The sequence below is a fragment of the Lissotriton vulgaris genome, chromosome 5 (assembly GCF_964263255.1).
Source record: "Lissotriton vulgaris chromosome 5, aLisVul1.2, whole genome shotgun sequence".
NCBI classification, from domain to species: domain Eukaryota; kingdom Metazoa; phylum Chordata; class Amphibia; order Caudata; family Salamandridae; genus Lissotriton; species Lissotriton vulgaris.
Window position 1 is genome coordinate 858,834,034 of NC_141693.1, and position 18,134 is coordinate 858,852,167.

An 18,134-nucleotide genomic window follows, 5' to 3' on the forward strand; every position below is an offset into this window, starting at 1 on the left:
GCTACCTCTGGCAGATCGTAAAGGCCTTACTTTTTAAGACAGAATACGCATGAATGTGATGGTATATGCATATCTTCTACCATATTCCTATAGGCCTGTAATCTTCTAAAAAAGTATTCACACATATCGTATCACAAAATTATGATGAAATATGTAATGGCAAAAGTATGCACTCATGTTGTGCAGCAAAATTGAGCAAATCTGTTGTGGAGAAATAGCACTTACTTTGTTGATTAGTGATGGAAAACTGTCTGTCCTCTTTCAAACAGGGATCACTTTGAGCTTTCTCAAACAAAATATTAGCTACCATTCTCCCCTAACTCCTCCTTTCACACTAGGACACATAATCAAACCAAGCCACAAAATCTAGGGTTTTACTCTTAACTCAGCATGGAAATTGAAGCTGAGATTCACTGAGAACATTCCAATACTTTTATGATCTTCTCTGATATCTGATCCCCCTTCAACCTATCATTTTAGTGGCAACGACATCAGCCTTTTAACAATCTATATCAGAAATATTAATTATACTGCACGCTACTTATCCAAAATATTGTGTCATCTTTTGGGATATTTCACTGAATGCATGCTTGACTCACCAGTAGGACCCTCTATCTCATCCAGAATTATTAGTCCAAGGATTCTTCCCCTTATGATAAAATAACGTCTATACCATCTCATTTTTAAACACCGGTGAATTCTTTACATGGCCATAAAATTATCAACTTCCCAAATATCGAGTTATGCAAATTTCATGTAATTTCAGTTTTTCTTAACCCCTTCTGTGCTGCCCCGATTCCCCCCGGTGCTGAGCCCTAATGAAAACGGGCGTGGTCATGACGGAACGGTTCCGTCATAAGCACAGCTCGACCGATGCTCATGATGGAACCGTTCCGTCATGAGCATGGAAGGGGTTAAGTGTAAGCATTTGCATAATTGTTGTTCATGGAAGACTTGGTTTGAGTACAAGGGCCCATATTTATCAAGGTTTGCATAGCCCTAGGCTCCTTGCTACAGGCATTAAGGGGGGACCTTATGACTAAGTTCAAAATATCCGAAGCAAACCAGAAGGGTATTCATGATAAGTGTGACGCCCTTGAGTCAAAACTGGATGACATATGCACACATACGGGGTCACTCGAGCTTAAAGTTTCATAGTTATCAGAGTCTGTCCAAGGGAACTCCAAAGATATAGCCGCTCTAAAGACCCAAAACCAATCCCTACAGATGGATATGGAGAGGCTGGAGATGCAGGCACGTAGGAATAATCTTAGGATTTTGAAGATACCGGATGGGGAGGAGAGGGATGACATAAAGGGGTTCTTATGTAAGTTGTTAAGAGAAGGGGTGTTACAAGATCGATTAGATATTGATCTGGAGGCCGAGATACAACGAGTACATAGGGACCCTTTCAGGTTGCATCCAGATAGAAAATCCCCCAGGAAAATTCTCAATTTTCAGACTTACAGTATCAAGGAACTAATTTTAGGGAGGTGTTTAACACGGTCTACTCTTCCTCATCGGACCAACCCATACCAAATTCGTTCAGATATTGGGGGAGAACAGCGCAAAGGCAGTGGGAGCTAGGCTCCAGAATGCCCGAATTAAGATCAATTGGGGCGCAAATTCAAATGAAGTTTCCTGCATTATTAAAAATAATGTGGAAAAATAAGATGTATAATTGTAGTCAACCCGAGGATGTAGAAAACCTTCGGTCCCAGATGAGAGGGTGAGGTGAATGCTATGCGGTAAGGTCTGGTTTTGGGGGGGGGGGGAGGGGAGCAAAAGGGAAAAGAAAGGGCAAGGGAAAGGGGAAAAGTACTTAAGGGAAAGGAGAAGAAAGAGAAAGAAGAGGGAAAAAAAGAAAAGTAGATATGGAAAGGAAAAGGGAGGAAAAGGGAAAAAAAACAAAGGGAGTTGAAAAAAAAAATATATATATATATATATTAAAAAAATATATATATACATATAAAAAAAACATAAAGTAAAGTTACATTGGGTGTTCTTTGGAATGTTTTTTCTCTTCATTTTTGATGAATAGGATGCTATGCTGCCTTAGGGAGGGTTCCTAAAATGCGGTCCCAACACCAAGCATCAAGGGTGGGTTCCTCAGGGGGGAGTCGGGTGGGGTGCAAGGGAGGGTGGTGGAGGGGGGGGGTGAAATTGGAAAATTGGCCTCATACAAAATAAAAGAAGGCTGTTTCTTTAACTCTAGATGTATAGCTCATACGGGTAGGCTATGATTAGGTCAACTAAGATAAAACTCCTCTCTTGGAACGTGAACGGTCTAAGAGGGGGTAGGAAGCCATCTCAGGTTTGTGAATTTCTAAAAAATAGTGAAGCACATATTTACTTATTGCAGGAAACTCACTTGGAAGCCATGGCCTGTAAGCAAGCCTTTAAATTAGGTTGGGTGCAGGAAGTGTTATGTTCTAAACAAAAAGGGTGCACAAGAGGCGTAGCAATAGTGGTAAGAGCAAACAAGGGGATTAAGGTTGCTAAATTGGACACAGACCAGTCCGGAAGATGGTTGGTGGCAACTTTGTCTATATGCGGGTTGATAATTGTTTACGCTGTATACTATGGGCCAACGAGGACAACTCTGGTCCCCTTTTGAAATTTGAGACTAGCCTGCTACATACGTCTGCCCCAGTCATACTTGGTGGGGATTTTAATATAGTCTTTGATAAACAATTGGACCGGACTTCCAAAGCAAAATACTGTGTTCCAACTGGAGCACTTTCCTTACTTAGGAACGTTATGAAGGATTTTAATTTGCTTGATATTTGGAGAGCAAAATATGATACTGTAAGAGAATTCTCGTTCAATAGTAAGAAGTACAAGCAATATTCAAGGATAGAATATTTTTTAGTAGATCAGAGGCTGCTTTCAGACGTAGGATCAATTAGTTATATTCCAGCGATTGTTTCAGATTATTCTGCAGTGGAGTTAGTCCTTAATTTTGGGTTTAAGAGGACAGAGAAAAGGTGATCCTAGAAAGGACTTTGTTATTGGATGAGAGAGTGAAGGGGGAGTTAAATGACAGAATAGGTGATTTTTTTAGCTTCAATACAGGTTCCTCCACGGAACATGTGGTCTGGGAGACCTTTAAAGCAAATCTGCGGGGGCTTCTGAGCTCCCTTATGACCCATAAGAGGAATACTAGCAAGAAAAGAGAAATAGAAGGACTTAGGGATATTAAGGAGAAAGAGCTGGAGTTACAACAGGCAGCCCTGACAGCTAGGGGGCATATTCCTCAATTGGATAGGGAGCTGGCCAGTCTACAAGCGGAGTTTAATGCTAGAAACGATAAGATCATTAAGGACAGGTGGGAGGCCAGTAAATTACAGAACTTCGCCTATGGCGAAAAATGTGGCTCCCTCCTGGTGTGGAAGACAAGAACAGAAAGGGTGAGCAATAGCATCAAGAGCTTGATGCAAAGGGGGTCAGGGGTGCTGCTATTAGAAGATGATAAAATCATGGAGGAGGCCTGGTCATTTATGCAGGGTCTATATCAAGAGGATATTATATATGGACCAGAGGAAGTTAGTAGATGGTTAGACCGTAGGGATTTACCGCAGCTGTCTGAATCGGATAAGGAATATCTAGCCACTGTCATCTCGGAGTGGGAAATTAGAGAGCAATTAAGGAAAATGAGTCAGGGCAAAGCCGCCGGCCACAACGGATTACCAATTGAAGTCTATTTAGGTCTTCTAGAGAAGGTTGTGCCGGTACTGAAGGTACTTTTTAATAAAATACTCATACAAGGTGAATGTATCCCCTTATCATGGTCAGAAGCTATGGTATCACTGATTCCTAAACAAAACAAAGATCCTCAAAAAATCGAGTTGTACAGACCGATCTCGTTATTAAACTCTGACCTGAAGATTTTCTCTGGCATATTGGCCACTAGGATGGCCAGAATTATTAAAACAATCATACACCCAGATCAGAGAGGATTTATACCAGGGAGGCAGCTTAATGAGCTTACTTTCCAGGTAATCGGTGCAATCGACTTCGCGGAGGACAAAAAGTTGCCACTTACCATCATTGCAATCGACGCCGCTAAGGCATTTGACCAGGTTAACTGGGAGCATCTTTGGGAGACCCTGAATACGTTTGGTTTTCCATTCAATTTTATTGGAGCAGTTAAATCTCTCTCTTTGAATCCTAGGGCAAAAGTCATAGTTAATGGTGCCCTAACGGGGTGGTTTAGAATTTTTAGAGGTACAAGGCAGGGGTGTCCCCTGTCCCCCTCATTGTTTAATGTGTATATTGAGCCTTTTGTATGTGCACTCAGAATGGATCGTATCATTACACCTTTCAAAATTGTGGATTTAGAGCTTAAAACCGCTCTATATGCAGGCGACCTTCTTTTGTACACCTCGAATCATATTGACGCAATCCCACGGTTATTCGAACTGGCTGAGGAATTCGGTAGAAGCTCGGCTATAAAATCAATAGGGAAAAAACTGATATTATGGGGTGGAATAGTTTAGGCACCATACAGGGGGCCAGAGTGCAGATTAGATACCTTGGGATTTATTTAACCCAGAAACTGATGGATATACCCAAGATTAGCTGGCAGAAGGAATCCAAGGAGGTGTGTAGGTTATTGTTAAGATGGGGAAGTCTACCACTGAATATCTATTGGAGAGTTAAACTCGTCAAAATAACGATCCTGCCTAAAATAACCTTCCTGTTCAATACAATTCCACTAACCTTTAATTCTAAGGATATTGCCAGCCTTCAAGGGAAGATTGGTTCCTTTTTATGGGCAACAAAAACATCTAGAATAGCCTGGAAGAAACTAAGGAGAGGGTTGAAGATTGGAGGTTTGGCCTTACCCGATCCACTTGCGTACTGTCACGCCTTCCATTTTAAGAATTTTAGAATATTAGCCAATAAATTAGATTCTTCATCGCAGGGCCTTTTATTTCGGGCAATGCTACATGATGTGCCGCAGGGACAGGATTTTTTTCTTTTTAACTTCGGGGACCCCAAATTCTACAAAAAGAAGACCCTGCTGGCTGCTCTTAAGAATTGGGGATATATCCGGAGAGTCCTGGAGATACCATATTACACCTTACAGGCTCCGATCTGGGACTCTCCTGGCACTCCCGATTGATTCCTGGATCAACTATGTCAGCTGCTTAAAGTATCTGGTATTAGGATATGGGGTGACCTTTGTAAAAACTTACAGCTCATGAATTGGGAGTCCCTCTCCAACCTGAAAAATGGGACTTTAACAAGATTTAAGTTTTACCAGCTCTCTGTTTGGTGGGCAACACAATCTTGGGGTAATGAAGAAGATAATTTGCCGCTTGACTCCATTTCCAGAGCGGGCCCTTGGAAACGTGAGGTCTCCTTCTGGTATAGGGCTTTCACGGAAGTAAGGGACTGTTTGGACTCCGAGCTGGAGAATCTTTGGGGTAATGTCCTTATGGAAAACCAAGAGGAGATATGGAAAATCTGGAGTGACTCCTTCATTATGTCCCAGACAGTGTTTAAACCAGAGAATCTTATGAGGAATCACCTTTACACAGCCTATAGAGTGTATTGGACTCCGGCTAAACTATCCAAGGTGTCCACAAGGACATAGTATTGTCCTAGACGTAAGCACCAGGCTTCAGACGATCAACATATGTTTATGGGCTTCCCAAAGATTGCTCCGTACTGGGCTGCGGTATGTGGTTTCCTGGAGGAGGTACTATTAAGGCCAATTGAAGTCAGCACTAGATTAGTTTTCTTTGGTCTACCGTCGGGCTACTGTATGAGTACCCCCGCCTCAAAATTTCTGTTTTATGTAATAGTCATAGCTAGAAGGGAAATTTGCTGGGTATGGAAATCGGAGGCTTCACCTACATTTGCTGATTGTTTTAAAAACATCATTATGACTAGCCAGTCAGATGTGGCCTGCAACAAATTGAGTATTAATATGATCTGGACAGCTCTAGAGATCTGGAGGAAGAACTAACATCGGTCCTATGATTATGTCAGAGGATTATTGTCCGGTCATCCCTAGTAACCTGCGGTTTGTCCAGTCAGTGGAACGTGCGTCATGAATTTAGCAGATATAGATATGTTGTTTGGCAATGTTGTTCCACAGCCTATCTGGAATGTGATTCGACATACGGATCATGATAATGAATTAGGTGATACATGGGTTAATCTTGTTGCTGCAAATGATAGACAAGTTGGAGGTGCTAAGCCTGAAGATCTCATTACTGAACTTCCTGGTAGGATAATTAACTATATGAAGACTTTGATGCCCGAAGTGCGTGTTAATTGGGACAAGTTGTCTGCATGTAAGCAGAAGAAAGACGAGACTGTGTCTGATTTCTTCACGCGGTTTGAAGAAACTTTTGTAGATCATAGTGGTCAGGACATGGCTACCGAGGGTGGCCAGAGATTGTTCGTTGACAAGTTTGTACATAATTTGCTTCCCGAGTTGTGCACTAAGTTGAAGGATTCCGAGAGTGCTTGGGCTGTCTCTACGTCAGCGCAGATTTTAGCTACGGCCCAGTACTATGAGAATAGGCGCAAAGATGAGTTAGAGAAAGCGGATAAGAAGACTAAGGAATTGAAGACTAAAGTTCTTCTACAACAAGCTTATCCACCTCATACTAATAATCAGCGCGATTATCAGCAACCTCAGCAATATTCGAGAAACTCGCAAAGGAACGAGTCTTCTCAACAACGTTTGCCGTATGGGCCTAATCAGTGTGCGTATTGCAAAGAAGAGGGTCATTACAAGAATAGTTGCCCAGTTTTGTTACAGCGTACGAATGGTGCTTCTGGTGTACGAGGTCGAGGTGCTCAACAGGCGCCTAGAGGTAGAGGTCACGGACAGAACTTACGTCCATTGCCTCCACAGAACTCGATGAATAGTTTTGATCAATAGCAAGGTTCGTCTGGTAGGACAGCACAGTACTATATGGATGATTACTATGTTGAAGGTGATGAAGCAAATGGTAATGATTGTTAGGATAGCCATGGACAAAGAGAGGGAGTTGTTTCAGTTCCAGTAGATCAGAGTGGACCTTATGTTGAAGTGATTGCATCAGGTGTGTCAGAACCTTTTCCGTTAGATACTGGTGCTACAAAGAGTTCTATTATGCATTCTAAACTCCCTGGCGCGCCTTTGTCTGGCTTTGATAATGTTTCTGTAGGTTTTTCTGGCGCCCCCGTTATAAATCCGATTTCTGATCCATTGTCTCTTTCTGTTGGACCGCGTAAGTTCGAAACACCCCTTCTTTTGACTACAGGTTGAAATGAGAATTTGTTGGGATTGGACTTATTGAAGAGACTGTATGCAACGCTGTATTGTTCTCTGTCGGGAGTACATCTTACTTTGGGTGAGAGAGTGATCTCTCCGATGTACCTGTCGAAAGATAGTTTTCCATCTGAATTGTCTTCTTTACCAGATTCATTGTGGCTATTGGTCCGACTGATGTGGGCCTATTGAAAATCCCCCCATATGTTGTGACACTGAAGGCGAATGCTAAGTTACCACGCATTCCACAGTATCGTATTTCGAGTGATGGTGAGCGTGCACTTTTAGCGATTATTTATGATCTGATCGAAAAAGGTGTCATTGAGGAAACGAGAGGTAATGTGTGCAATAGTCCCGTTTTGCCTGTTCTGAAGAGGACTGATTCTTCACAGCCTCCTGTATATAGGTTTGTCATTGATCTTCGCGAAGTGAACAAGATTGTTGTTCCACAGTTTCCTGTTGTACCGGATATAACTGCCTTGTTGACTCTGATTCCGGCTACAGCCACATGGTTTTCGGTGATCGACTTGAAGAATGCTTTCTTCAGCATCCCGATTGTCATAGAGAGTAGGGACATCTTTGGATTCTCTTTAGAAGGACGAAGTTTCCGCTTTAAGCGCGCTCCTCAAGGCTATTGCGAGAGTCCATCGATTTATAGTCAAGCTTTGAAAACACAATTTGATCTGTTGGTTTTACCTGATGGTGCAGCCCTTATTCAGTACGTTGATGATTTGCTAGTTGCCGCTGATACTGAGGAGATTTGTAGGGAAGCCGCCTTGTCGTTGTTACGCCACTTGTCTGATTTCCATCACAAAGTTTCTCTCTCCAAGTTGCAATATTGTCGACAAGAAGTAACCTACTTAGGTCACCTCTTATCGAAGGAGGGAAGGAAATTGACCCCAGAGAGAATTCAAGCTATTGCGAAAATGAGTGTGCCTACGACACAGAGAGAAGTCCGTGCGTTTTTGGGTATTACGTCGTACTGTAGACAGAGGATCCCTAATTTTTCTTTGTTAGCAAAGCCTTTGATAGCCCTTACTGTTAAGGATACTCCAAATCCTATTCCTTGGACTGACGAATGTCAAAAGAGCTTTTCCGAATTACGCAATGCGTTGTGTTCAGCTCCTGTGTTGGGTACTCCCGACTACAGTAAGCGTTTCACATTGTATGTCCACGAGAGAGAGGGATGTGCATTGTCAGTCTTGACTCAGCAGTTTGGCGATAATCAACATCAGTGTGCTTACTTTTCATCGACTTTAGATCCGGTAGCTAGAGCGTTGCCGAGTTGCTTGAGAGCCACAGCGGCAGCGGCTGTTTCAATTCGACAATCTGCTAGTTTGGTTATGGACAACACGTTAGTGGTCATGGTTCCACATGCAGTGGATACCTTGTTGAACCGTACGAAGACACATCATTTAACTAGTGCTCGGTTGTCGGGTTACGAGTTGACGTTGTTAGCGAGTCATGTGCATATTAAACGATGCAACACGTTGAATCCAGCCACGTTGTTGCCAATTACAGTTGAGGCAGATAGTGAAGAACAGCACGATTGTTTTCTGAGAACTGAAGAAGAGACGAAAGGGAGAGTAGACCTTAGGGACACTCCTCTTCCTGAGTGTGATGGTACTTTGTGGGTTGATGGTTCGTGCTTTAAGTTGCCGAATGGTGATACGACTGCAGCATATGCTGTTACGACTTTGCATACGATTGTTGAAGCTGAACGTATCCCACATAATTCAGCACAAGCAGCGGAATTGATTGCATTAACGAGAGCATGTGTGTTGGCGAAAGGAAAACGAGTGAATGTGTATACTGACAGCCAGTATGCATTTGGCGGTGCTCATAGCTTTGGACGTTTGTGGCGTGAACGTGGGTTCCTGATTTCGCATGGGACGAAGGTCCAGCATGGGCAGTTGGTGAATGAACTTCTTGAATCTTTTACTTTGCCGTTACAAGTAGCGATTGTTAAATGCAGTGCCCATAAGAAAGTCACAGATGATGTTGGCCGCGGAAATGCGTTTGCGGATGAAGTTGCGAAAGAAACTGCGAGAAATGTGTTGAGTCGAATGTATGTTGCAGGTCCGGCGAGATGGGTTCCAGAGAAGAGTTTGTGTGAAGATACGATTGAGAGTGTGAAGTCCATTCAAGCTGTGGCGACAGAGAAATAGTTGAACGAATGGAGAGAAAGCAAGTGTAGATTGGATTCGGATGGTTGTTGGATTGATTTGTCTGAGCATCAGAGAAGGTTGTTGCCTAATGCGTATGTGCTCCCAGTTGTTACAATGGCTCATGGAATGGCACATATCAGCGTGAAAGGGATTTGTAAGTTGTTGGCTCCGGTTTGGCAGAATGCGGGAATTCCAAAATGTGCAGAGAATTTGGTTATGAACTGTATGGTGTGCTTGATGTACAATCCTGGTAAGGGAATTCCAACACCAGCTGGTCATTATGCTCCTCCTACGTATCCGTTCAAGGCTTTGCAGCTAGATTTCATCCACATGGAGAGGTGCAACAACCTGAAATATGTCCCGGTGGTTGTTTGCTCCTTCTCTAGATGGGTTGAAGCTTATCCCCTTAAGGACAATACTGCCTTGTCCACAGCGAAAGTTCTGATAAAAGAATTTTTCCCTAGATTTGGAATGCCGAGAATTATCTGGAGTGACAATGGGAGTGAATTTGTGGGTCAAGTCATGAAGAGAGTGTGTGAGGGACTAGGGATCCGGCAAAAGTTCCACGCTGCAAATCACCCCCAATCAGCTGGTTTAGTTGAGTGCTATAATGGCACCTTGAAGCTAAAATTAGCCAAAATCCAAGCGAGCACTGGTCTGCAGTGGCCAGATGCTTTGCCCTTAGCGCTTTTATCCACGAGAATGACTGTGCATTCGAGAATGGGTTTGAGTCCGTATGAAGTTGTCTTTGGTCGCCCAGCTAACATTTGGGGTGTGCCAAGGCCAACTAGGTTTAGTGAAATCGAGTACCCTGTATTGCTTGATTATTTGCACGAACTGACGACTAAATTGCGTGTTTTACACCAACAGGTGCACAATAGCCTCCCACAAGCTTCTGAGGATCCAGGCCACGCTATTGAACCTGGTTCGTGGGTCTTCATAAAAAATTTCCAGCGGAGCAAGAACGATCAGCCCCGTTAGACGGGACCCTATCAAGTACTCCTGTCTACACGTTCTGCAGTTCGAGTGCAAGGCAAAAGAAACTGGATCCACGGAGTACACTGTAAGCGAGCACCTTTGCCCTTACCGTACGATAAGTGGGTCCAGGAGGTACTTCCAGACTCTGAAACAGAAACTGTTCCACGATTTTTTCCATTCAGCGATGCTCGTCTGATTGGTACGAACTCTGAGAGACAAAGTGACGATCTTTTACAAGAAGCTGTGCCTCCTTCGAATCGATTGAACACTACTGAGCCTGATTTATTGTTTAAAGATCAAGAATTGCCTGGAAGAAGCCGCTATAATTTGCGACCGAGAGTCATGGACAAATAAAGTACGAATAAAGTTTTTTTTATTTTTCTGTTTGCAGGTTAACTCTCCACCGAGGATCTACTCATCTTTGTTTTTCGAACCGCCATCCGGGTTCAGCTGTAGGGTCGCGGTGCCTAAGTCTTTGGAGTGCAAGCCTGAGACACTAGGTCGAAGGTTCTGGTTGGCCTAAGGGCATTGCCCTGGGTTGACAGAGGCATTCCTTAGCATAGAACACCCTACCATCGCGAGCAGCATATTTAGTTTAGGATGGATTTCTTCGAGTTGGAAAGACCTGCGCGGACAATAATTTTCAGAAAGAAAATATGTAAATTGATCTCAAAGAAACGTTTTCTAATACCGTGTGTATTTTTGCTATTGAGTTTGATGATATTCATAATTGGTTATGTGACATTCTCTTCTAAAGTAACGTTTGTTCTCACTGTGCAACCTACACCTCCACCTACTATTTCTTCTCATTCTTTTCATCCTTTGCCTGAAATTGAGGTAGTTAGACGATTGGAATTTGCCAATAATTCCTTTATTCAACTTTTGCACCAACACCAGTTAGTGATGAACACGACAAACTGTTGGATCTGTGGTCTAATGCCCCATACGACCGATAAGGGTATTCCGTACTTAGTTTTGCCTTTTAGTTTAAATGGTTCGATTTGGGCTTACAGAACGATGTTTATCTATGCCCATAGTGTCTACCCCCAACGTTCAGTGAAAGACAACCCAAAGAATAGTGCTCTGGTCAAGGGTATAGTTGACATGATTAGAGGGATTAGTTCGTATGAGACTATTCCGAGAGACGAGACACAAGCATATATTGGTTGGAACGTTACTGGATATGGAGTTAGTCTGAGTGTTAACCAGCGAGCGAAAAGTTCTCCACCGATTTGGATAGTGCCCCATCAGGGTCGCTATTGTCTGCAGGGTAATGGCAAGAATCCGAGAGCTCAGTTAGGGAAGAGCGTTTGTACTGATACCCACGTATTTACGTCCCAGTCTTCCTCAGCATTTTTAGCTGCTAAGGGTACCTACTTTGTTTGCTATGACAAAGCGTATACATGGTTGCCCCCTGATTTTTCGGGCACATGTTTTGTTTCCTTCCTGTTGCCTCCCACTTTTACAGCTGCGGCAGATTACCATAAGACGAGAGTTGCTAGAGGTGTCTTTAGTCAAGAAGACACTGCAGGGCAAGAGTTGGGAGATTTCTTTAAGGGTTTTCTGCCGTTCTGCGGACCGATGGCTAATAGCAGGAATATTCGCCAGTTGACGAGAGTGGTTGAGTCCACCATAGTCGAAACTGCTGGTGCCCTTAGTAACTTGACTGCTGAGCTCCAGTCGGATAGGCTTATGACACTCCAAAATAGAGTTGCCCTTGATGTCATACTAGCAGACCGAGGTGGAGTATGTAAACTGATTCAATCAAGCTGCTGCGTTTTCATTCCAGACAACGCTCCGTCAATTTTCCAGGCCATTTCTAAGCTACATAAGATCTCCGATTCTGTCCATTTGGACAAAGGAGATTGGTCGTTGATGGGATGGTTATGGGGATTGATATCCACTTGGGTTTGGAAGATTTTGATGGTCATTGGAATGGTCTTAGCTATCCTTTTCCTGTCCTGTATTTGTGTACAGTGTGCTCCTGCTATTTGTGGCCTCTGTGCTACTTCGTGTGCAAGGAGGCCTGTCCATAGAGAGGTACTAAGTAATAGGATGATGCTACAGCAACATATTGATGATCTGATGAATATAGATCCGGATTCAGATTAACATGGGTTTGGGTCTGTTGCCCATGTAAGGGCAAAAGGAGGGTCTGTAGTTCCGTGAGTTTGTGGGTCTGGTTCGGGTGTTCCGAACCCGTTCGAATAAAGTCGTCGGAAATAGACGATTTTGGTGTCAGAAGACCGCACATCACGAGTGTAGTGTGTGTGAGTGTTTTCGCATGAATTGCTCAATGAGAACACTACGTATTTGGGGATTTCGTTCGAACCTTCGGGTTCCATTTTGTGTACGGCAGCCATTTTGTGTGGTAGCCCTCACATAGGCCGATGACTGCGGCCGAACGAGTCCTTGAGACACGTATGCCAGGGCTGACTTCTGAATGACCTGGCCGAACTGACTCCCTTGCCCGAGGTCGATCTCGCTGAGCCAGTTCTTTGTTAAGCAGCTGGTCAGATAAAGATCAAAGAGTAGGGCAGGCCCGAGTTTATGGTACACTGCTCCCACCTTTCTATCTCACTTCCAATCTGTTTCTGTTCCTTCCTTTACGACATAATCACTGATTTGGGTTGAGGGTTTATGATGGGTTTGTCCAGCCTGAGCGAGCAAGAAATTTGGAATGTGCTAGATCATTTCTGGTGGGCTGGACAACGGAGAGTGGGATTGTCGTCATACGTTACTTTCAAAATGTCACACTGTCATTGGTTAGTTTGTATGAACCCAATGTTAATTTGGAATGTTGCCTGAGGCTTGATTTTTGGCATAAAAGACCATGCTCCGCTCATTGAATTTGTGCAGTCTCTAGCGAACCACCCGTGTTGTGCTTCGTAGATCTCTGTTCCTGGTTGCAGCCAATAAACTTTGGTCTTTGACGTCATCAAGAAGTATCCCGTGTCTCTGTTTACCAAGACAGGGGAACTTGAAGGCATCGGGCGTTCTCCCTGACGCCACTGGGTTCTAAAACCCGGTCCTTCACCACACATCCACACATGCATTCTGACAAATTCTCAGTTTACCAACACTGTTAGACCTGGCAATGGATCAGAATTGTTCGCCTCCCCACCAGTGGCGCAAAAAGGGGAAATACCTTTGTTTCTCCATTCTTTCCTCTGAGTGACCTGCATTGTGCAGCGCACATAGAAAGAAGAACATTCCTCTGAGGATTGTTTTTGTGCAGGAAGGTATCCCTTTCTGCAAAAAAACAATCCTGTCTGCAACGCAGACACCCATGCATCATGGTGCAAGTATGCCTGCTTTGGTGCTTGGCAACAGTTTGTACGCCATTGCAGGCTGGGATCAGAGTGCACTGTATTATGCTAAATACAGTGCATTCCTGCCCTTCCCTTTCATGAAGCACAGCAAGGTAGCTCGCTGCGATGAGTGACATATTGATAAATATGGGCCGAAACGTCTCAAATGAACTGTGAAATTGGAAGAATGTTGTGCAAGTGCCTCAAAGCAGCTGTCGCTGCATGAATTTAGAAATTGTATGGGCAATACATTGCACTCGTAGCATGTCTGGCGTTCAATACAAAGGCATGGTTTAGATGCAATTTTAACACAATAGAGCACTGAATTATAAATCAAAGAGTAATGTGACACTTGAAATTTTGGTAACTGTTTTAATATACGTTTAGCACCTCCGGATTTAGTTGAGATGCTAAGGGCTAACCTCATAGTAGAGAATAATTATCACACCTGGTAAATACAAAACTCCAGGATATGGGAATTTTCCGGGTACAATAATATATTGTCCACCTCCTCTGAGGCACTCATAATAAGGGTCTTAGTGCTGTTTGGTTCAAGTCCCATCCCTCACTAATATTAGCAGTGGTCATTTTATCAATACATCAGCTAAGCAGTACTCTGACTTGTTAACCTAGAACAGTGATGTCACTAATCATTTAGTTGACTTATAGCTATAGCAATGACACTGCTCATGCAATGCAGCTAATGGTGCACTGGCAATTACATGAGAAATTGTGCAGGAGTGATGTCACAGGCTCAACAAGTCGCACATCAAGTCCTATAATTATACAGTATGGAAGCTAAAGTTCAGACATTGTGCAGTGGCGATGTAATAATTACTGCAAATGTATGTAATATCACAACCCGCTCTTGTGCACTTGATCTGATATTAGTCTTACCTATACACGATTGTGCCATGACTCTTGCATTTGTGCAGATGTCATTTCATTAATCGTCTTAATGTGTAGTAGTGACCTCACAAATCAGGACATTATGCCATCCTTATGTCACTAGACCAGCAATTATGCTGTAGCTATACCACGCATCCTGTAATTGTGCAATAGTGATGTCAAGCCTTCAGAAATCATGTAGAGGCATTTTCACTCATCCTGATACTGTGCACTAATCCTGCCCAAGTTTTTTAAGTGGGCAGTAGTTTTTATTTATTTATTTAGGGTTTTATAGAGCGCCATCTTGACCCGTTGGGGTATCAGAGCGCTTTACAGTAAACAACAGTAGTATACAAAGGACTAGGAGGTGGGGGGCTGGATACATAAGGGATAAAGGGCAAGTATGTACAATTTACAATCACATTTTGAGAGAAACGCAAGGTCCGAAGTTCCACTGTCGGATGCCCGAAGGTGCCTAGTGGAAAGTGACTAGGTACTCCAGGGGATGCACTAGTCGGAGGTAGAGCAAGGTCTCCGGGAAAATAGAAATTAGTAGTGATTTCACAAGTTCCTTCACAGGGTGAGATTGATGTCACAGGTTATATCATTGTAAAGTAGTCCTCTCGCAAGTTCTACAGTTAGACAGTAATAATTTCATACGTTTTGCAGATTTGAAGTCATACCTGGAAAAAGAAATGGCTGGCCGCCCCACCAGTGCTTTACGTCAATCACGTAGAACATCACCCCCAGCACGAGGAAGGAAAAGCAACTCATGGTAGTGACGAAAGAGAGAGACCTGCAGAAGTAAAGACAGGCGAGGCATTAGGATCAGCTGATGCCTCGGATCTCAGAACTTGCTAGGGTTTTAGGAACATACTAACTGAGCCCTGCTTACAGGCTGTGTCCTAGTGATGTGCACTACATTCCACAGCACACTCAAGTTTAATAATCCTATACCAGTGACAGCCCTAAAAAGTCAAAGGAAAAACCTTCCCGTACCATTTCCAGTGCCCATCCCTGGTGCTCCCTAAAGTGAGTTATATAGGGGTATATTACCAACAACTAGCGATAATAATTGCTATGTTGGCTTAGCAGCAATATTATTATCGCCAAGCTCCACCGATTTTTATCGCAGATAAACCTTGCTATTATCAAGGTTTATCTCAAAAGCGATAAAAATCGGACGAAATGCATGAATATCGCTGAAAAGTCAGCGATATTCATGCATTACCGAGCTAATGCTCTTAGCCATGTTATCCACCTACCATTTGATAACATGGCTAAGAACTGCTCTGGGCAGGCGTTAGCTTTTGGAGATATTCATGCTTAGCGCGAATATTTCCAAAAGTAGGTAATAGGAGATAGCGATGTTAGCGACTGTTTCCAGTCGCTAACATCCTGGCACGCCCACTTTGCATGTCATTAGCGATAATTATCGCTGACATGCAAAGTGGGCCCCAAGATGATCGCTATCTCCTACTAGCTGTCGCTAACTGGTGTTAGCGACAGCTAGGTAATAGGGCGATAAAATTATCGCCGCTTTAGCGGGAAAAATTCCCTCTAAAGCGGCGATAAGGCCCTTGGTAATATGCCCTATATAGTTTGTTACACTCCAATCATTTGCGTAATTTTGTAAAATGTCAAAAAGTGTGCCAGCGTGATATTGCACACAATTGTTTGCTGCGGAGGACTGTTCTAACAGAAAATGTACCCTGCAAAGCAGGTTCGAGCAGAATGTCTTCACCTACCTTGAGGTTTTTGAGTGACTTTTGAACCTGAGGTGTATCCTTGCGTTCAATTTACAATGAAGGTACCATTACATGAATATCATGAATTTTGCCTGTTATTCTGCTTACTTTTCCTAACATCATTTTTTTGGGGGAAATGCACAAATTTGCAACACTCACACTAAGGCTTCCTCAGGAAGCAGCAACTTGATGACCATGTTGGACCCAGGTCAAAAAATATAAAAGCGGCAGTCAATTTAAATTGGCAAAGAACGCTTTCGTACTGACATTTTCACCAGCAGGTCATTAAATATGATGGGGAATGATTGCAGTGACATTGTCCAAACTTGTCCAGCACTGGTATAATTTACATATTCTGGTCTCTCGCTGACCAGTTATCGTGGGGCAATAGAATCCCCACAGGGGGCTTGATTGACTTAACTTTTTTTTTCTAGGTGTGCCTTGCTCCCGACTTGAGTGTGATTTACTCCTGAATTTTTGTTAGCAGTCACATTCACTTGTGGACAAGAGCTTTGTGAATCAAGGCCAAGTTCACCATAGAAAGACAAATGAGAACAGCAGAATAGGGTAGATTACTTGGTGTTACCAAAAGTAACATGGTTGCAGTTGTTCCCAGCACGTTTTAGGTGGTGTTGCCACTTTTCAAGCGTTCCCGGAAGTACACCTCCAGCAGGGAAATGGACAGGAAATATCTAATCCCAAAAGGCTCACAGGACAACTTCTTGTGAGATCCTTTCAGAATATCAACTGGTCCCTTTCTGCTTATAGGAGGTAGTGCACAATGTACTAAATTACAATGCCAGTCTACTGTAGGGGACTATATTTACATTTACAGAATCGGGTCGTCCCTGTAGCTTAGGCTTTTCCTGCCCCTTTTGGGCTATAGGGGGTGTAAAGTTGCAAAGGACATTATGGCTCACATTCCATGGGGCTTTAAATATCGAAGAGGTATTTATGGAAAAATCTGTATTTAGAGATCTGCCGCAGTATCAGATTGGGTATCACCATAGGTAACTTCAGGGACAAATTCACCAAGTCAAATCTAGGGAAATTTGCTCCAGCAAAACAGCCTAAAATGTGGGATTATGTGGAAATACGTGAAGTAGCACCTGTTTCTGCATGTTCTTTTCTATGAGATTTCTTAGAATTCAGCTGTAATTCCGCACTTTGAAGAGCAAATATTTAGTGAAGTATTATGTAGTAAATGCCAGCAGACAGAAATACTTCAAGTCCTGTATTTATCAGCCACAGCTCCAGTTCCATGCAAGCAGTCTTTATGGGGTTTTAGTTTTAGAGTTTATTCTGTCCTGTCTTGTCTGCCTGTGTTGTGATATGATTGGACTGCCTTGTGGAGTGTGTGATGTTGGCGAGTGTTGTTTGAGTGATCGGTCTGTGGGAATTCAGCTATTGTGGTCCAGATGGAGGTAGGCTACACAAAGGGGTAAACTCCTCTTGCCCAGAATGCCCTGAAGATGTCTTTCACCTCAGATCTTATTCAATCAACTTAATTGATCTAACTAGAAAGCTTTGGACACTTCACTCATTAGTTTTCCTTTGCTCCATGGTAGTCCAAGGTGAGGCTGGAGATGCAGTCTGGCGTGGCCACACTTCTTCAGACCCATGAACAATTGGGCAGTTGTATTTTGGAAAGTTAGCACCTCATTTCAAGTGTATGACTAAATTCAAATCCCTGTGTAAACGCGTATTTGCACTGGGATGAGAATTACAAGTTGTGTGATCATTTTCGAATGTTTGCAGTTTTGCC

At 43.2% G+C, this 18,134-nt stretch overlaps 1 protein-coding gene across 1 annotated transcript in view; it reads right to left on the minus strand.

Annotated features, from left to right (window-relative positions):
- The window catches only part of LOC147711708 (heparan-alpha-glucosaminide N-acetyltransferase-like), a 1,547,073-nt gene that overhangs the window by 12,071 nt on the left and 1,516,868 nt on the right, over positions 1–18,134 (minus strand). Inside the window, exon 17 of the mRNA XM_086920225.1 lies at positions 15,305–15,417. Within this exon, the coding sequence (XP_086776351.1) occupies positions 15,305–15,417 (113 nt within the window). The remainder of the gene's footprint in view (positions 1–15,304; positions 15,418–18,134) is intronic.